This window comes from Hydra vulgaris, chromosome 05 (assembly GCF_038396675.1).
Source record: "Hydra vulgaris chromosome 05, alternate assembly HydraT2T_AEP".
NCBI classification, from domain to species: Eukaryota; Metazoa; Cnidaria; class Hydrozoa; order Anthoathecata; family Hydridae; genus Hydra; species Hydra vulgaris.
The window spans coordinates 11646647-11668994 of record NC_088924.1 but is presented as its reverse complement, the minus strand read 5'-3'; the positions used below and the strand labels follow the sequence as shown (position 1 = coordinate 11668994).

Below are 22348 nucleotides of genomic sequence, written 5' to 3'. Positions count from 1 at the left end.
TTCTACCTTTAATTTTTAGTGTGTACCTTTTATTCACTATTTATCACTATTTATTCACTGTTTTCTAATTTATATTTTTTCTTTCTTTGATTTTTCCTTAATATTCCACTTAATTCACTTAATTCCACTTCATTCACACTTTTTAAACACCTCCTTCGAATGTATGACTTTATTTTCTTCTTTTCTTTCAATACTTAATGTTTATTGCACTAATCCTTTGTTAACTAACTTTAAATCACTAAATTTTCTTGATTTTCATTTCTTTCAATGTATATAACCAAATGTAAACATAAAGGAGCATTTACATTTCTTTTCAAAATGTAAACACCTTGACTTTTATTTGAATTTCTGAAGACCGTTACGCTAACTTGCCATTACAAATTTATCGCTCTCTTAAAAAACAAATTAATTCATTTTACTAAATCTAAAAGACTTATTGAATCAAATGTAACAAATATAGCTATTGTTAGTCGGCAAAAGATTATTTGTAAAATTTCAGGGCTGTACGATCAAAAGAATTGCTTCAAAAAGCACTGTGAAGTTTTGGCCTCCACAAAAAAAAAAAAAAATTCAAAAAATGCGGACTCGTCAGTGAGTGAATAGAAAGCTATAAAAAAAATAAATAATAGAAGTTAATAAAAAAAAAGTTAATGAATGAAAAAAATAAAAAGAATGGAAAAGAATGACAGAAAAAAAAAACTATTTATACATCGAAAAAAGATCGGCAACTGAAGATTTTTTAATTTTTTCATATGTTTCTTTTGTTTTATTTCATATATTTCTTTATTTACGATTTATCTTTTAGTAATGCTGTTATGCGGTCTTGTAGTATTAATTTTTTTTTAGTTTTTTAGCGTATAAACTTTTCTTATTATTTGTTAGTCATTGTTTTATTTTTTAGCGATTAATTATTTTTAAATAGTGATATACAATTTTTTATACAGTTATATATTTTTTGTTTTTATTTTCATTTTAGTCATTGATTATGTATGTTTTATTCTACCGTGTATTATTATTATTTTTTTTCTTTATCTATTATTTTTAATTCTATGTTGTTGTTTTTTTTTGCTAAAAGAACTTAACGTAATTTTTTGTTTTGTTTGTAATGCTTGTTGTAACTTTTGCTTTGTTTTGATTTTCTCAGCTTTTTTCTGTTTATATTTTATTTATTTATTTAGTCATATTTTGGTTATTATATTATAAGAGCTATGATTAATATATTTACTAAATCTTAATATTTTTTTTAGCAGTAGTCGTTTATATGTCATCGTTAGTTTTACGTTTTGTCATTTTAATACTGTATGTAACTGTAACTTTGTATGCATAAACGATTGTTGTATAGAAAGTTATACCAATTTATTTAAATTATTATAATTACTATCTTATTACTATAAATATTGTTAAAATAACATGTAATTATTATTATTTATTATTGTTGATATAAATATTATTTTTATTATTATTACCATTGTCATTAGGCGTTTACTTTATGTTAGTAGTTTATATTATTTGTAAACAACCTTGAAATGTAATACCAAATATTTTAGAAATATATTGATTGATTTTGATAAATATTAGGCACAAAAAAATAGTTTTTAGCAGCTCGAATTTGTTTTATTTCGAATGAATGTAAATTGTTTCTAAAGACACAGATGATGAGCTGGGATGGGGGAAGGAGGTAAGAGAAAGTTGAAATATATAAGCTAAACAATGTTTTTTGAAAGCCTGCATATCAAGGTGGTACCCACTGTAAACAGCTTTTATTATATTTCTCAAACTAAAAAATAATTTTAAAATTAACTCCTCTATTATCTGCAAAAGTATTTGCATTCTCAAATATATTTCTGACTGTGTTAAATCTGTTTGAGGAATCATAACTATGCCTTGGCATATCGACAACAAGGCTGAGCTTACTTGTAAACCGATTCTGAATTATATTTTTTTTCTCATTAACAGAAAGCTTGTGTTTAATTTTCATTTAATATTCCAAGTGTAGAACATACTCAAAGAGTTTATTCCAACAATATAAAGTAATTATTCTCATTTTAAGAGAATTATCATCAAGAGTAAACATTCTTATTTTACTAGGTTGATTATCTCACTTGGTTTTGCAAGAAAAGCATTGCACAACTGCGATGAATTTAAAGTTATAATAACATTTAGTGACTTTCCATCAAGCTTAGTTAAGTGAATAAAAATTGTAATTTTTAGGAAACAGTGCTTTTGATTACTGAAAAGATCTAGATCTAAAAACGTAGTGCGTTACAGAATGTATTATATCAAATGCACACATTAGCCAGCGTATTCCTTTAGATTTTCTTTTTTTTCTCAAAGACTTTTTTTTCTTCTTCTGAATTCACTTGTTTCCTTTTGATATTGTAGTTGAAGAGATCTACAGGAATGAGGGCTGGATGGTTTTAGATTATTCCAGATGCTTATATCCAAATTCTTAACTTCAAAAGAACTATTGCAGTTTGAAATACTGATTGTTCATTCTATTTTCCTTTAGTAAAATCAGTATTATCAAAAATTTAAATACTTTATAATGATGGCATATTCATCCATGCTATATTCATTCTTGCCATATTTCAAACTAAAATGTTCTTCTTGTAGTAGTTTCACATCAATTTTGAATTTGCTCAGACTTGAGTTTCGAAATTCTGAACAAAGTATGGTTAAGTTTGCTCTGTGAACTACACTTTGCAGATGCTTCTGTAATATGCAAATCCTCTGGGTAACAATCTACTTTTAATTTTAAAATTCTAATAGGATTTTTTTTACGGGGAATAAATGTTAGCATTTTAAATCAGAGATGAGTTTCGAATAATCTAATATTGTAAACCACTTAAATCACAATCAATTTTGAGCGACAAAGCTTGATCTGCAGACATCATGATTGGCTGATATTTAACACTTTTGTTTGATTTGCTTGTTTGATCTTTTGAAAACATTTTAATACCCATTCCCGAATCTTTCGCAGGACTTGATTTTGCACGTTGAGCAGCAGCTCTTTCTAACTCTTTAAAATTTTTTTGTTATGATAATTATAATAATGTAAATTTTCTATTTAAAACAGACTTTTTTTTTATGTTGAAAATATTCGTTCATAGTTCCACACTTGCGTCACTTAGACGATTTTCCTTAGTATCATTTTCTATTTAAAACTGTTTACTGTTTGAAAAAAATGAAATTTTGGTTTTTAATAAATGCTATGTTTATTTTTATTCTGACCCGGCTTTTAAAGCTAAAGCTCAGGTTCAGTATTTTTAATTTAAAACAACTCACCCTCCAACCAAGACAACTCACTATTAAATCCGGGTACTTCTTGATTAATTAGTCTCGCAAAATTACTATTACGCTTTGCATATTTAACTTTAGCATATTCTAACATTTTTAATTTTTTCTGAAAGTTCCATATTGGATATTTTTCACAGAAATTTTTTTTATAATTTTAACTTGCAAATTCGCTTGATAAGTACCAACTTCTTCGATTATATTTAGAAGTTCTAATCTTTTCACGTTTAATCAACAACAAAGAAAACACTTGAATAATCTTGCAAACTAACTTTTGTATGTTTTACTACAAATATTTTCCAAAACAATCTGGATTTCAACTTCCTTTTGTGAAAAGGAACTTATTTTGAGTTTAAATTTAGTATAAAAAATTTGCTTCAAAATTCACTTTCAAATGCATAAAAAAAAAAAAAAAACTTCCGACCTTTTTTACCAATTTAGACATAGTTCATCGTTTTTTAAGGACACGGGTATAATGCCTTATTTTCAACGGGTAAAACTTGGGAATAGAGTGCAGCATATTTCACTTAACCTTAACTATTTCGCTGTCTAAACACTCAGTCGATGTAACAGCACTTATTTGCATGTTCGTGTTGAAGGTGGTTTACCACGAAATAAAGTTGAAATTTTAAAAATTTTTAAAATGTTTAGTTAAGATTATTTTAAGATTATTTATTAATTATCCCTGAATTCATTTCTAAAGGCTGTTTTTTAGTAAAATAAACACAAAAGGTTTATTTTAAGATTTAAGCAAGATGGTTAAACATAGTTTGCATAGCAACGGCCCCTAGCAACACACTTTTCTTTCTTGTTTTGGGCTAGTTTTTGTAAACTTGGCATACTTTTCAAAAAATTGAATTTTAGTATGATGATCAAGTCTTTTCTATACCGCATATTAAAATAAACAAACTACATTTACTTTCACTATTATTTAAGAGCTTTTACAGGGCACTTATTTATCTCTAGAGATGAGTTAGTGTTAAAACTAAAATATGTACAATTATCTTTATTAATAAAATTGTTAATAAATTTTGGTTATTTTATTTTAGCTAATAAAAAAAACAAATGGAAATAAGAAGAATTTACTAAGAATAGTTATATTGATTTTTAACAAAGGAACATCTGAAACGTGTTTTTGAATATCATAATATACCACATAGCGGTAAGACTGTAACCGGTTCATTTAAAAGGGACAGGCGCTGTGTTAGTGATATGGATAGAAAAGAAAAAATATTAAATAAAAAAAAAAAGAAAAGAAATCTATTAAAGAGGATTATCTAAATGCTGGTTTGATGAAGAACAAGAACTTGAAACTAAAAAGTTGTGTTCTTTTGGGAAGTTTTTAGACTGTTTTTGATTTTTTTGTTCTTAAAATGTTGCTTTCTCAGTTTGGTCATTTTCCACTATTTATCTTTACGTAAACCCCCCGAAAAGTGGTTTAAGTCATAAAAAAATTCAAAAATTGGCCTTTCTACTAGTGCAATGAACTTCATTTTAGTTCAGGAACTAGATAATATAAGTGAGACTATCTGTTCAAAATTTTGAGGGAAATAGACATTGTATCTTTGAGTTTTCTCGTTTCATTCAAGTGTACAATTTTTTTTTTACTAAAAATTTTAAATTTTTTAGATAACTGCTACAGGGTGACCACTCAAATTTGAAAATGAAATTCCGTGACTTTTATGATAAATCACTAGAGTAAAATATTCAATACTTACCATGCTTATAGCATTAGCAACTGGGTCATTATAAAACATGCAAACCAAAAACTAAATGGTAGGAAGTTTTGAAATGATCTGAAAAAAACTCTTTTCCTTTTACTTCTCTAATAACTTACAGTGCAAAAATATCTTTTTAAAAAAGGACTTAGACTAGACATACTAGTACTTTTCTTTGCATCCTAAAAATATCACAAGTAGAAAAAAAATAAAGATAATTTTAAAAAGTTCCATGACTTTCAATGAAAATTTAGGAGTTCCACGACCAGTGGCCACCCTGTACTAAAATTCGTTATTGGAACTATTTTATTTAATATTCTGAAATAAAAAACTCAATTTGACAAAAAAAATTTATTTCGTGGTAAACCACCTTAAATGTATAAATACGTTAAATAAACGTATAAAACACACCAAGTGCCCACAAGGAACTCTATTTCCGCCTTTTACACGTTGAAAATTTTCGCATTTTATTAATGCTCATTTTCTATAACTCAATTATTAAAAAATTCATAAAATAAACATTTTATATATCGTTGGACCAGTCATAAAACTACTTTTAAAATAAAGTCAACTAGTATAGAGCATAATATCTTTAACTAATAACATCAAACAATATTCATTTGACTTAAATAGTATTAATAAAAAACTTGACTAAAATCGGAAAATTTTAAAGTTAAAATCAATACTATTTTTATGTAAACAAAAAACTATTTTTTAAAGCGGAAAAGAGTAAAAGTATTGTTAAAAAAAAGAGAGTAAAATATTAACAACAATACAATATGAGTTATATAAAATTAAACCTTTATTATATTTAGGAAATTTAATTCAAACCTCTTTCGGATTTTATTTGCTATAAGAATCAAAAAAAGAACTTTCTGAGTAAACTTAACCATAGCCAAAATATTATTACTATAAAAGTTAAACTTTATTTTATTTTACTAATATCCAAATGCATCACACAATGAAATGAAATAATTTGTTCTTTTTTAATAATAACAGCTGTACAATAAAGGATCAAATTTTCTTGGTTTATTCAAAAAAAAATAATAATAATAATAAAGATAAAATTAAAAAAAAAAAAATTAAAATCTAGCAAAACGAAGATCAATTGTTTTTATTTGAAGTAATAAATTTTGTAGATTTGAAACAATCATCTTATGTTGCATAATAAATACGTCAAGTTCTATCATTTTAGAGACAATAAAAAAGAAAACTTAAAAAAATAAATATATTTAGACAACTGAACCATCAGCTTCACTAAGAACACCGTTTCTTTCTTCTCGCTTTGGTCCTGATATTTCCATAGTCACTTCAGAAATTGTATTGCAAGATTCTTTATTTGTACTGTCAGCTAAAAGATCAGTTATAGAAAATGAAGTCTTTGTAGCTCCTTTGGGTAACCGAGGTGAAGATTCATTGTTTATATTTACGGAGTGAGCAAAATCATCAGGTGAATGATCTAGGTGCACTGAAATTTCATTGTCTTTATAAAGTTCAGTACAACCATTTGTAGAAGAGTCAATTTGTAGAAGTTTAACTTCACTAATTCTGTCTATACTCATTGGCGAACCGATATTGTCATTCGGATCTGTCCTTTCAATAGATTCTTCTAATTTAACAGCTTGATGATTTAAATGATTTCTTTCAAGCACGTCTAATTTTTCATAGTTTTTCATGTGACTGCTTCCAAAATTTTTTTCTTCAATAGAGTTCGCACCATCGAAATGTTGATTTTTTTGTGTCGCTAAAGTATATTCGGTTGCTTTACGCAATTGTTTATTTTCTTGCTCTAATCTTTGATTTAGTGTTTTTGCATCTTTCAATTGTTGCTGCAATGCACAGATAGTTGCTTGCATGCCTTCCATATCCTCATCTAACTGGATCACAAACTCATTCATTTCTTTGTAAAGAAAAAAAAAAAAAAAATTAAATCAAAAATACAAGAATTACAATGTACTAATGCTATCATGATTGAAAATGAAGTAAAAAAGTTGTGAAAAACTCTTACCATCTTGACTAGCTTTTAGTTCTTCACTATATTTCCTTTGCAATGATAACTCTGCTTCCAATTGTGCAATTCTACCTTGTGACAACTGCATCCCAAGTTCTTGATTTTCTTGAATTAACATGCGACATTTTGCCATTAGTTTCTTTCCCGTGACACTAAGAAAAAGCAGAGAAAAGTCTTGAACTAAAAAAAAAGTAAATGCTCTTCTTGAATCAATAAATTTGATAACTAATGGAAATTTAATAGACAAAACATAAAATATTTTAACATGCTGACTTTTGCTTCACTAAAAAAAGCAGCTATCCTTGTTTGATCAATTAAACATTATAGTTCAAAAGTCAAAGATGCACAGTTATTAATACAATACTGTCCTACAACAGACAGAATTGATGTTGCATTACGTTAACATTATAAAGTTAATATAGAACCAATAATCTGCTCCAGCTGTATAGTAAACTATCCAATGACCGTAATACTTTCACAAAAGTTTGCTTTAATAAACTGAAAATATTCAAAATATCTTTGATAAGGTACAATCTGCTTGATAACCAGCAATTTTCCATAAATATAAAAATCTGACAAAAAAATATCAGTTTAAAGTAAATCTTGTAAACATGACTTTGAGTATAATAATGTTGGATTGATTATTCGCTGGACTTTCATATCGATTGCTACAAGTACATATTTAGTAAGTTTTTGACTCTTCATAGTTTCATTAAGCATTAAACTTTATTGTTTATAAACATCTCTAAATCATTTTCTAAAGCCTTGCGGTAATTATATCCCATAAATAAAAGAAAAATTCATTTGGTCAAATACAAAACAACTTCTGTACACAAAAGACACAAAATAAATAGTTAAATATTGTTATGGTGATGTCATTGTTGTTTGAATATATCATTTGTTTATTTCTAAATATTAAAATATAAAAACAAACGCAAATTTAAAAGTAAAAAGAATCATCACTGACCACCAAACACAAGCACTTTGTTTATTACTTAAATCATTTTTTATTTGAAAGTTATAGCATATAGCTATTCAACTACACAAATGTAACTTATAAATTCCTACTTAAAATCTCGATTAACTCTTTTAGACCAGGACTCTTCTTAACAATGAGTTTTTATTGTCTATCAAGAGTTGCATTCCGTAAAATTATTACTTAGTATTTGAATCTGTGACGAACAACCATTGAAAATCTTGATTGCCATTACACAGCGGATTCACAAATCCAATGAAATAAATTGTTTTGTTGATTGTGTTTGTTTAATATTTTACCTGTCGGGCGTGAACTTCCACGCATTTAAGTCATTTTGAGCTTGCTCAAGTCTATCTTTAGTTTCCGTAAGTTCGGTTTTCATTTTTTCGAATAGTAAATTGACAGCCGGATCAATGAGCATACTCTGCAGCTGATTCATAGATGGAGTTTGAGCTTGTTTTAACTCTTGATTTTGCGCCTTAAAATAAAAATAAAAATGTTTACATAAAAATAATACTAATAACAATTACTTAAACAAATAACTAAATAATTAAAATATAATAAATAAAATAAATAAAAAATAACTTTTCATTAAAATGATACATGCATATCTTAATTAGAATTCATATAAATCACGTTTATTAGAGAAAGAATCTTGATACTTACAACTAGCTCCTGCATTTCTTGCTCTTTACTTGCTAATCGCATAACAAGAAGATTTTCTTTTCTTGCAGACTCCTGTTGCTGAAGCTTTAATTTCTGGTCAAGAGGTTTTGATAAATCTTCTAAAACAACATAAAAAAGATGGGTGTAAAAGTTGGTGTAAAAGATAGAAAAAAAAAAAAAGAAAAAAAAAAGTATAAAAGATATAGCATGTAGACAGGTTGTATACAGGTGCGCATAAACTAAACAGATAATGAACTAATTATACCAACATATATCCTTATTTTAGTAAAAAAAACATTTTTTTAAAAATTTTGAAATAATTTTATATTAATAAATTAATCTCAACAACCAAGAAAAATACTCATTTATTTTTTAATTTTATTTAAAACTCTGACTAAACCCTAACTCCAAAACACAAACCTTGTTGAACAAGGCCTTGGAGAGAAACATGCTGAAGAAAGGTGTAGTACAAACTTATTTCTTGAACCTCTTGATTTTAAAATGAAAGTTCTACCACTAGTCAATGATACAAATGATAGCATTTAGGTCGTCATTAAAAAAATTTAATTTTGCAGCATATATTGAGAAACATTGCTTAACAAAATATAATTGGGAAATGTTAATTTCTAAAGCCCTAACACACACACACACACACACACACACACACACACACACACACACACACACACACACACACACACACACACACACACACATACACACACACATATATACATATATATATAACTACCTAATTGCTGCTCTAAGTACTTCACATATATTTGTAAATCATCCCACCTAAAAAAAATAGATAACAGATAAGATCAACATAATATATATAATATTTAAAAATAATATAATATTTTTAGAGTAAAATTTCAAACCTACTAATTCTAAATAGAATTTAAAAAATATTTAAAAAATAATTTAGCACAATTTTTAGGTTACTTTTTTATTAACTCTTCTTTCAACATTGTTTCTTTATCTTCGAGAGTAAGTATAATTTTAGAAGGAGCTAATAGCGGAGGTGGAGGAGGAGGTGAAGCAAAAGGCTCCATAATAGCTGATTCTTTCATTAGTATTTACCTAACATGTAATTACACCTAAAAATATACATGCAATAATAAGGACATTGCTGATTTTAGTAACTTAAAAATGAATCATCAGATTCCATTCAAAACAAGTTAATTAAAAAAGCAAAATTTACTATCTACAAAATCTACATTTAAATTTTAATGGTTTTAATTTCAAATTCCTAAATTTCAGTCAACAAATGTAAAATTTATTATACTTAGTATTTTTTTTTAAAAAAACATCCAAGCTTTTCTGTAAGAAAAGCCCTTTTATTATATTTAAAGAATCATTTTACATAAATAATATTTTCCAAAATTTGGTAACACGCAAGACTAAACAAAAAATTTAAACAAAAAATAAAATAAAGACCTTTTTTTAGAGAACTTATCATTAATTCTATTTTAAGGTTTAAAATTTTGTCTTGTATAGCAAAAAACCATTTCGGGAATTAACTTCTAAAGCTAAGTTTCACTCTGATTTTTTTAAATCAAGCATAGTGTATAATATAATGAAGTATCATTTTGATACTTAATTAACATTATAATTATAAATATATAAATACTACTATCAATTACAGCTTTTAAGGTAATATATGTTAAGTGTCCCCACACATAACTTTACACTCATTAGAAACTTTGATGGTTTCACATCTTTACAAACCTATTACTAACCATCAGTCAACAAAATCAATTTCAATTATCCGCATTTTTTACTCTGGAGGATTTTTATTTATTAAAATTGAAAATATACTTCTTTTATAAAACTTAAAATGCTTCGATGAGCAATTTGTAAGAAGAGTTATTCCATATATCTTATTTTTATTTTAAAACTGGTATCTCAGTGACAAAAAAAACACGCGCCTTCGTATCGGAGCACCATTACTTTGAATTAGAAGAAAAAACGAATTAGTGCATTTTGGGATATTTTTTTTCCCGTAAAACATACGGTTTAAAGCATTTTATTATTATTTTTTTTTTTATAGAAAAGTAAAATTACAAAACGTGAAATAGTTATGAATTGAAATATTTTCATTTTTAATAGCCATAATTCAAATAGACTGTGTTTTGTATAAATCCACAATTTGGTCTTTAGGTTTTTTACGCAAAAAGTATCGTACGCCAAAGTAATTTAATATAAAAACGTCCCTATAACAAAGTTGGTGATTCAAAATAATAATAATAAATTTTTTTTCCTCAATAATACGAATATCTGCATTGTAGACTTATAATAGATGTAATCTACAATTAGATTACAAGCAATTATCCACATGCAAATGTGATTGTTGCTAAAACGTAACCCGCAATTATTGAAATACTTGATTTGTGTTTTTTGCCAGTATTTTATACGGTTTATCTTTTTCTGTAATAAAAGTCTTTTAATTAAGGTAGAGCTTTTAAATGTTATTTGCGATTTGTTTTAAAGATTTGTAACAGTAATATACATTACACAGATATCTATCAAGAGCTGCGGTTGTGAGGCAAATTTTTTTATCGGTAACATATGATATAGGGGCAAAAGAGAGAAAATGATTTTATAAGATTTTGTTTATATAGATATCTTAAATATTGAGTCTTTTAAAGCTAGGTCTTTAAAAAAACATTGTCGTTTTATACCGAATAAGTTGAAAATGTTTTTAATTTTAATTTATAGCCTATTAATAGTTTTTGTTGCCTAATATGATTCTCAATATTTTTACTTAATTATTATAATAGTGACGTTGAATAAAACAAAAAGTTGTTTTAGCTTTAGCACTACAGTATAATAAAGTTTGAATTTATTTATTCAGTAATTGATTATAATAAAATTTACAGCAATATTAAAGCAAAAAATGACAAAAAAAAATCGACGAAAAGGGTAAACACTTGGCCATTTTGTTTTTGACAGAATGCCAGAACTGATTGATTGATAAAGGTACTGTAAACGAAGTAGCTGTAGTTAGAATACAAAGTTTTTAAAACAGATTACACTTGCGTATCAACATTTTTTTGCAGGAGAGTGTTCTAGTAATTTAAAATTCGATGCTCTCTATCAATGCAATGAATTGTTGTTTATCCTAGCAGAGACTGTGACCCTAAAAGTTGTAAGCCAATCTTGCGTCTACGGCATGTAAAAATGGACTTTGTCAATGTTTTGGGTGATCTTGAATTGTTAAATAAGATCCCCTTGCATTCTTTAAAAGTCGTTAAACCCCAGATTTGTTATCTTTGAATATAGAGTAAGTGCTTTATTGATTAAATTTTTAGTTGCGTGCTGCTGCATTTTTTATAGTGTTTTCCTTGAGGCTTTTGCCTTGGTCTTGGCCTTGAAAATTTGGTATGTATTGCTGACCACTTTGTCTAAGTTTTTTTCTTATTTCTTTTTTCCAGGAGGTAGGGTCTCGTTTTCAATTGCGTGTAAGATTTTTTCCAGTTCTCCTGTGTTTTTTGCTACTTTTCCTGGCCTCTCTGTTCGAAGCAGTTTGATTAAAGAAATTATCATTTTTATCAATTTGTTGTAATTGAATAACAGAGATAAATTCAGAGTAGTTAAATTGAAAATTATGTTGTAACTAAATGTAAACAACATCTTGTTCCTTTAAGTTTCTAAAATATTAATTATTATATTAATAATATTAACAATTATAATATGTTAAATATATAAAACCAAGTAATAAGCATAGAATAGTCTAAACTATTTGTGGTTTAATAACTTAGAGAACTCTATATTTATATTCGTACCTTTGAGAGACTTCATCAGTGGTGTCATGGTACGCCATTTTATTGATAACAAATAGAGTTTTAGCGGTTGTTTAACAGCATAAAGTCTTGGCTAATCTGATACGGCCAGTTGATAATTACATGGAGATACGGCCTTCTGGTTCTTTTAATATAGCTCTAAGTTTTATAATTTTTGTGACCACAATCACTCAAAACATAGATTTCATCATAGAAAACATTTTTTAGTAATAAACAGAAAAAACTGGATTAACGGCCACTTGGTTCTCGGCCAGGGCTGCCGAGAGCTGTCACGTCGCTTGGGACAGCAACCCTGATTAGCGCCCTTAATTATCAAAGTTTCTCTATATTATAAATGAAGGATCTTCTTTTTTTTTAGGTACCTTCTTTTTATTTGGCGCCCCTTGGATATCTGCCGCCCGGGACAAATTGTCCCTTTCGCTCCCCCTCCCTTACGGCGGACCTGTTCTCGGCTGGCCAGCTGCTAAAAAAGTTATTGAGTTACTCATATAAAATAGTTTAGCTGCTTTGATTTTGACAATAGCTGCTTAAACTATTTAGCATAATTATTATAATAGCTGACAAAATTATTTGGGATAGTTATTAAAACAGCTGCTAAAACTCTTTCTATATATTATTGCCAAACTTAATAATGTTAGTGCCCATTCGAGCGTATTTGACACGGAACCTTTTGCAGTCATTGCAACCGAGGTAGTGGCGAGAAAGAGTCACAGCACTTTTTCTTATAAGAAAAAGTGTATGCAAATATCTAACTTATGTAAACTTCAAATTACGTAACGTTAAAACATACTAAAACATATATCAAGTTTTACAGTTTTACCTCTACTTGAAAATTAAATTGCGGTAAAATCTTTAATTTTGATCTATATTTTTTTTCCCGCTTTATAAAGTCTTTTATTTATTATATACTTTTAAAAACTTCGTTAAACTACATGCCAGCGCCCAGTGGGCCAGATTATGGACAAAAGTGAAAAAAAATAATGCATTTTCAAAAATTACATTATTATATACCATTTTATAGCTTAAACATTGAGGTTTTATAAAATGTATATATTTTTGTAAAATTATCGTATGCCGTATGCTTCTGAGCTGTAGAGTAAAAACCTTCTTTTTTTTTAATTTTTCAAAATTTTTTTTTTAATTTGACAATATTTTTTCTTTTACCAATAAGTAGTACTAATAAGCATAGAATTGTTGTTAATATTAAAACTTCTCTTTTTATTGCATAATTTAATAAATTCAAGTAATATCTTTTAAATGAGCTACTGAAACACTATTTTGCACGTAAGCTATGTCAAATAAAATGATTTTCAATGACGGCGTATTTAAAACGCTTTTTTTAGTTAAAATTTCACTTATATAGTCGAATACTTTTGCGGTCCAAGCGGTCCAGTAATTTCATATTATCCATATAAATTTAGTTTATGATCCGCGGATGTTTTTTTTTTTATTTTTTTATTTTTTATTTAAGTTTACAATGTTAGTCGTGTTACATAATTCATAAGCCGTAATACATAAACATAAGTCGTAATACAATTACGCAAATAATACAATTCAGCGTACTAACAATATAAAGCTAGGTTTCCAAAAGAAGATCATAAGGATCTTATCATCGGAACCTTAAAAAGTAATATTTATAACGTATATATATATAAAATAAAATATATACATATATATAGATATATATATACACACATACACATACATATATATATATATATATATATATATATATATATATATATATATATATATATATATATATATTATATATATATATATATATATATATATATATATATGTGTGTAAAACATATATATATATATATATATATATATATATATATATAAATATATATACACACACACATATATATATACATATAAGATTTAACGTATTTACATTATGCAAAGATACAACACATTTTAATATATAATAAGCTGAAGATTTAACAAATACATTTTACATTTATTTTTAGTAGAATTTTAGAATGTTGTCCATAGAGAGAATTAATTTTTTTAACTGAATTTTAAAAACAGGAAGAGTAATAGAAGGATCAAAGTTTGGTAATACTATTTTATTCCAAAGATGGGGTGCACGATATGAAATACAAAATTGATTGAACTTAGTTCTACAAAAAGGTTCACTTAAAAAACTAAAATTTCTTAATGCGTATTTATTTATTGGTTTTAAAAAAAAAAGGTCGTTAAAAACAAATAAAGATAAATCGTTTTTCCATATAAAAGTAAAACATAAGACATTAAATACGTTCAGTTTATAAACATCTAAAACCTTCATGTAATCAAATAAATATTTTGAATGTGAAAAGCGATCCGCATAATTAACTACGCGGATTGCATGTTTCTGACGGCGATAAAGATGTTGTAATTTACTTTTATCCGTACTTCCCCAGGCGATGATTGCATAATTTATATAATTGTGTATAAATGAATAGTAGAGTTGGGTTAGGTTTTGTTTGCCTGGTCTCGAATAATGATTTTTACAAGCTAAATGATGTATCCGATTTTATCTGGCAAAAACATTGTATGTATTTTATTATAAATATTTATAAAACAATTGGATCTCAGCAAAATTAGATTAGTGTTACAAACTTGTTTCAATATTTATACATCTTAAAATCAGGGCTGTGGAGTCTGAGTCGGAGTCGTGCAGTCGGAATCGCGACGTTTGTAGCGGAGTCGGAGTCGCTAAACAAAATCGCGACTCTGACTCCGATAGTAAAACTTCTCGGTATTGTACGTGCATGTACAAAATATTTAACCTTCAAAGAATTTTTCATATAATTTGTAAAAAAAAAAATTTTTAATTATAGTGTAATATTTTTTAAAGAATTCAAAGAATTTTTCAAAAATTTGTAAAAAACTTTTTTGTCGATATTCATTTAGCTTTGGAGTCAGAGGTGGAGTTGGAGTCGAAGTCCTACTCTAAAAATTTCAACGATTGGAGTCGGATTCGGAGTTAGTACTTTTTTTTTTACGACTTCACACCCTCTGCTTAAAATACCTATTTATAAGATTTTGTAAATGAAATTCATATTTTTATATAGTTAAAACAGGAAAAGTATTGATATTTATTCATATATAGTACAAGAAAACTTGAAGTTAGCTAATCCTAATATTTCTTATGCAGTTGTAAATGGCATAAACTTAACTGCAAATAATACCCTGTCTAATTTCATAAAGCATCTTTGACAAAGGTAAAATTTATGAAAAAATTCAAAAATTCGTTTTGAAGAGAATAACAAACAATGCTTACAATATGAACCGATACCAATTCAATTTTTAAATGATAAGGCTGTCAACGGGTACCCGGGAAAACGGGTACCCACCAGTTGGTTACTGCCCGGGCAGTATTAGCAAATGACGGGTAACGTTGTCTAAAAAACAAAATGTTTTAATTTACAAATTATTAATTCTAATTTTTTTTTAAGTTTTCAATTATTAATTGAAATAAAATAATTTAACAATATAAAATTTATGTGTAAAATAAGATCTTGAAGAAATAGTTCTGATTTCTTTATCACAGTTAGAATTTCTGAAAAAGTGAACAAAAACGTTCGGAAAGTTACTTAAATCAGAACTCCTCCAACTTGTTTATTAGTATTTTTTTTTTAATTTTTTTTTTATTTACACTTTTGCCGATAAAAAAAAAATTTACAGTCGTAACTTACAAAAAAATAATTACATGACCGGGGCTAGAAGAAGAAAAATTTAGTCTTATCATTAAGCCCCAAAAAATGCGTCATTACTAGACAAAATATAGTTTGACAATAAAATATAGTTTCAATGTATATATCTCTGATATATATTATAAAAGAAAATTTAAATATATCGCATATCGTTTAAAATTTATATTTTTTCAAAAAATAAGATATAACAATTGCTTTGTAAAATAAAGGAAACAAAATTTATTAAAATATTAAATGACAAAAATAACATTTAAGAATTGGTTTGAAATATAAGAAGATATGATTTTATATAAAAACATTTTATTGGTAGAGCATTTTATAGTTTAACTTATTTAATTATATTTATAATACTTTTCATTGCCAATTAAGTAAAAGCAAATAAACAGTATAAAATAAAAGTAAAAGATTAATAAATTTTAATATTATGTTCCACAACTTTGGTCCTCGGTGTACAATAGAGAATTTAGTAGCGGAATAAGTTTTGGATTGAATGTAGTTGTATTTTGAAAATCTAGTAGGGTATATGTGATTTATTTTTTCAAAAGTTGAATAAAATAAGATTGGTAATATATTTTTATCAAGTTTGAACATGAAAATAAGAACTTGATAGAGGTTTAGTTTATATACATTTAGGATATTGAGTTCATAAAATAGTGTTTGTGTGTGTGAGAAGCGATCTACGTTTGAAATTATCCTTATAGCCTGCTTTTGTTTGCTAAGCAATTTTTTTATTTTCGTCGCGTTAGTGCTACACCAAGCAATGTTCGCATAACTTAAGTAGCAATGAATAAAAGAAAAGTAAATGTTTTTTAAACAAGATCGATGTAATAACTGCTTTGCTTTGTACATTATACCTAAATTTTTTGATATGTTATCTTCAACTACACCTATATGTTCCCTCCAGGTTACATTTTCGTCTAGAAACACGCCTAAAAACTTTATTGATTGCTCTCTCTTTATTAATTGATTGTCAATAAAAAGGTCCGGAAGTTCTAAGGGAATATCTGATTTTTTATGTAGGCGATGGAATAAAGTGTATTTTGTTTTAGTAATATTTAAAGATAACTTGTTTGATTTAAACCATTGGGTTAATTTGTCTAGTTCTTTGTTTAATGTTTGGAATAATATATTGATATCTTTATTTGAATAAAACAAGCTGGTATCATCTGCAAATAAAATTGTATTTAAAATGTTAGAAAATTTATTTAAGTTGTTTATATAAACAAGAAATAGAAGTGGCCCTAAAATTGATCCTTGAGGAACACCACATGTAATTGTCTCATAATTAGTTTTTCCTTCATCATAAACTATATACTGCTTCCTATTAGTAAAATAACTCTCGTACCAGGATAAGTTAGTATTTTTTATACCATAACTTTTGAGTTTCGATAGAAGGATTTGATGATTGACTGTATTGAAAGCTTTACTTAAATCGATAAAAAGACCAAGGGTATACTTGCTTTCATCAAACGATTTAAATATGTCCCGAACAAGGTGAATGATTGCTTGATCGGTGGAATGGCCAGATTTGAATCCAAATTGTTTATGGTAAAGAATATTATTTACATTTAAAAAAGAATAAAGCCTATTATACATTACTCGCTCTAATATTTTAGAAAAACAATTAAGAATTGAGATTGGACGATAATTTCCAATTTCAGAAGGATCGCCTGATTTTAAAATTGGAATGATTTTTGCAATTTTTAGGTTTTCTGGAAAAACACCGTGTTTTAAAGATAAATTAAAAATATGTAATAATGGAATTGTGATGTATTTTATCGATTTAATAACGACATTACTACTTATAGAATCGAAACCTACACTTTTTTTGGGCTTTAACAAAGAGACTGCGTCTAATAATTCATTTTCCGTAAGTTTAGGATTAGACATAACACTAATGTTGTTTGAGGTTACGTAAGACTTAAAGTGTATTTTAGAAGTTGCTATATTTGATGATAAAATAGGACCTATATTTACAAAAAACTGATTAAGTGTTTCGGCCACTAAGGATTTATTTACAATACAATTGTTATTAACTTTAAGATTTTTGGAAGTAAATTACCGTATAAATGTTTTTTACCGATTACCTCCTTTATAATCTGCCATGTTTTTTTCGAATCATTTTTGTGTTTAAATAATTGTTCCGAATAGTAATGTTTCTTTTAGCGTTTTAAAACTGATTCATATAGCCGTTTATAGGTTTTGTAATTAGTTTCATTTTTAAGATTTTTTTTTAAGAAACTTGTTATATAAACGTTGTTTTTTTTTTGAGGATTTAAGAATGCCCCTCGTGATCCAGGGGTTTAAAAGTGTTTTTGTTTTGATAACTTTAGTAACTTCCGGGAATGCTTTATTATAAAGATTAAGAAATTCAGTTTAAAAGATATCATATGCTTTATCGGCATTTAGATTTAGTTGTAGGGTGTCCCAGTTGACACCATTAAGAAGTTTATGAAAATTTTTGATGGAAGCGTCGTTTACTAACCGTGTTGTAATTAACTTTTTTCTATCACTAAGAGCATCATAGTCGATGCATTTTTGCGATAGAATAAAAATAGGGAAGTGATCAGGAATGTCAGATTTAAATATACCTGTCCTTATTTTAATATTTACGAAATCAATTTGATCTAAAGATGTTGCACTTTCTCTAGTTACTCGCGTTGGTTTATTGATTAGGGGAATATAACTATTTTGAAAAATTGTGTTAAAGAAGTTCTTAATGTTTTTATTTTTGTCGTATTCTAATATATTAAGATTAATGTCACCAACAATATAAACCGATTTATTTAAAGATGATTTTTTTTTAATTATACTTTTAATGTGATTTTCAAATGCCTTAATACTTCCTGAGGGCGGTCTATATAAAGCATGGATGACGATATTTCTTGAAGTTTTATTAATAATTTCAATACATAAAGATTCATAATCATTAGTGGTTGAACTTAACTGTGGTTTCCTTTTGAATAAAATTGAATTTTTTATGTATATACACAAACCTCCAACTTCCTTATTTGATGCTCTAACTTGATAAATTACTTTATAATTAGGTAATTGAAAATTGGAATTGTTTTCAATGCTTACATCGTTACACCATGTCTCGCTGAGACAAATTACCTGAAATCTAATGTCAATTTTATGTAAAAATTGTTTCAATGACTCAAAATTTTTTGAATACTTCTAATATTAATGTGAAGCATTGAAAACGAATTATCTTCCATTCCTTTATCAATATTTTTTGAATTTGGGTTATAGTATATCGGGCAAGTATTTTTAATTACTTGACTATCGTTAAAAAAATTATAATCGGGATCCGAATAGTTGTTTAAAATTATTGGCTTTTTCTGTGAATTAAAATTTTTGATAAAACAATATTATCAGCCATTTTAAATAAAAAATAAATCAATATAAATTTAATTAAAAAAAAAAATCATTTAACATGATATTTTTTTATAAATTCTTTAACAATGAGCTTATCATATATAACAACAGAATATTTACCGTTTATCCTATGCGTTTTGCTTTCTTCAAGAAGTTTCTTTCTTATTATAGTAGTTTCTAGCAAAAAATCCTCGTTAATATAAATTCCAGAACTTTTTAGTTTGTTGGCGTTTTTTAAAATCTTTACTTTGTCTTTATAATTTAAGTATGTAAGTATATAAGTATGTCTTTAGGATAAAAATTTATGAAAACCTAGAAGATGGAAAGTAGAATTATCTCAAAGATCTTTCAAAGAAACCCAAGTTTTAGTTAAGCAAACTATATAAAATGTTTTTAGTTTCTTATTAAAAAGGTAAACAGTTTTTCAAAAAAATTTTTTTATCCGATACCATATTACTGGAACACGTCATGAAGATATTTATGGCATTGGCAGTTTGGGTACACCAAACATTTTGTCTTTCTTTACAGCTTCGCGGCCTAAAATGACGAAAGAAAGAGAACTAGTATTAGATCAGAAAATACCAGACTTCATTGCTCGTGATGCACACCCAATAAGTTTAGTTGAAAGTGAAGGATTCCTTAGCTTGTTGAAATATACAGATCCAGACTATGTTGTTAAAACTTTTTTGACTACCACAAAACTGGTAAAGAAAAGATACAATGAGACGGTCAAGACACTGAAACTAGGTCAGGCACAGTTTGTAGCTTTTACAATGTGGACTACACCTTTTCAAGATGTAATTGAGAGCTTGAAAGTTGTAATTAAGAAACGTAGGGTATAATTTAGAAGATGAAAGTTGTAATTGAGAAACGTAAGATGTAATTTAGAACATGAAAGTTGTAAATAAGAAATCGTAAGATGTAATTGAGAAGATAAAAGTTGAAATTAAGAAAAGTATAAAGAATACAAAGTACTTGGTATTTTGAATTTTGTAGAACTAAATACTTTGTTATTTAAGGCTGGAAATAATAATATAATATCAATAAAATATAAAAAGTCATGAAAAAGGAATTTGAGGTTTAGGCGGTTACTGGAAAAATCCTATTGGGTGTCAATTAAAACTTTTTTTATTTTTGTTTGTGAAAAATTTAATTGAGATTTCAGATGAATAATGAATAAAACACACTTAATTTATTTACATAAAAATTTAAAATTTGAATTTAAACAACGTCATTAAAAATCATTGCAATATTCAGTTAAGCACCAACTTGGACGTCTTCCATATTTAAAATCGTTGTGTAATGCGTGGTCGTACGTTTTACAGCGTATGTACAATCACCTCCCATTATTGTATTTTTTGCCGCAGTAACAATTCTTTCTAAATACTGCATTCGTTATTTCATAATCCCAGCACCGAATACAGGTGGAATGCGAATAATATTTTTAACGTTTGTTTTTATTTTGGACCAGATAGCTTCCACTGGGTTTAACATTGGGCTGTAGGGTCCTAATCGTAACAACTGAGCCGGTGAATTTTCAAACACCCTTTCCAAACGAGGGTGACATGGAGCATAGTCTGTTACGACAACCGAATCCTCTAAACGATTCCCCAATGTAACCCACTGGTTAAACAAAGCCAACATCCACTCGTTACAAGAATCTGCTTTAAATGATCCTTTGCGAGTTTCCATCATTACAACATTTGTTGTTGATTTAGCTGTAACCAAATGTATATTTGCACCTTGAGAAGAAGGTATTTTCATTATTGCTCTTTTCCCCTGTTTGGCACGTCCTTGCGTTTTTCTTCAAAAAGAATAAAATTTGTTTCATCCAACCAAACTATCTGATGACCATTTGTGATGTGTTCGTTAATGTTTCTAACATTCAGCTCTTTTTTGTTTGTTTTCATTACAATTCATTGTAGTAGGCTCCTTGTGCACTTTTTTAAATGAAAATAGTCTGCCTTCGAGGTAATTGGCAATTGTGGTTGTGCTGACGCTAATATTAAATTGTCTTAATATCCTTGTTTTAATGGCCACCAATGTCAACTGACAGTCACTTTTAATCCATGTTAGTGTTTCTTCGATTTGATCATCGGTTAATTTTTTTGGTTTAAAACCACCTCTTCCAATAAAGTTTAAATTTCCACTGCGGACCCAATTATATGCTGTCTTATATTTGACACCTAAAGTTTGCACCAGAGTTACCCAATCGTCTTTTTGCTCAGCACATTCAATTACTCTTTTTCTATCATTCGATGAAGATAAAACATTATGTTTTCTTTCAACTTGTTCAGTTGTATGTATTTCATGTCTACAAATTGGACAAGGTAGTTTTGGTTGTTCCAGAAGTGGTTGTAAACAAATTTGATGCAATAAATGCTGGCACGAATTCAATTTAATAACAGACTTTCTATTCATAGTGTATTGACAAATAACACAACGATCTTTCAATTCCTTTACTGTATTACTGTATTGCTGGTGCATACAAATGCTAAATTTGATATAATTAACTTATTAAAATGCATGTCCTAGAGATCTTTTATAATGACCTTTAAGCTTATATTGAATTCGCAATTACAAATAATGTATTCTCATTTACTTATTACAATTTCTTAATTACAACTTTTATTTTTCAAATTACATACTGCGATTTCTTATTTACATGTTGGGTTTCTCAATTACATTTTAAAATTTCTTAACTACATGTTGTGTTTCTTAATTACATATTGTGACTTCTAAGTTACATGCTGTATTTCTCAATTACATCTTCCTTAATTGCAAGT

At 27.2% G+C, this 22348-nt stretch overlaps 1 protein-coding gene across 1 annotated transcript; it reads right to left on the bottom strand.

Moving 5' to 3' along the window:
* Positions 1-5979: 5979 nt before the first annotated feature.
* LOC136080557 (pre-mRNA-splicing regulator WTAP-like) lies at positions 5980-9802 on the bottom strand. The gene is made up of 6 exons (XM_065797371.1): positions 9614-9802; positions 9417-9463; positions 8666-8784; positions 8299-8477; positions 7021-7175; positions 5980-6912 (listed from the first exon to the last, which is right to left on the bottom strand). Exons 1-6 carry the CDS (start codon positions 9739-9741, stop codon positions 6245-6247), a joined length of 1296 nt encoding a protein of 431 aa, XP_065653443.1. The 5' UTR covers positions 9742-9802; the 3' UTR covers positions 5980-6244.
* Between the last annotated feature and the right edge of the window lie 12546 nt (positions 9803-22348).

Excerpts from the sequence above, each read along its gene's own strand:
- LOC136080557 (XM_065797371.1), bottom strand. The coding sequence starts at position 9,741 with ATGAAAGAATCAGCTATTATGGAGCCTTTTGCTTCACCTCCTCCTCCA. Across the intron at positions 8,785-9,416 it reads GTACTTAGAGCAGCAATTAG|AAGATTTATCAAAACCTCTT; the intron begins GTAGTTATATAT and ends ATGTTGTTTTAG. Across the intron at positions 6,913-7,020 it reads ACTAAAAGCTAGTCAAGATG|AAATGAATGAGTTTGTGATC; the intron begins GTAAGAGTTTTT and ends TTCTTTACAAAG.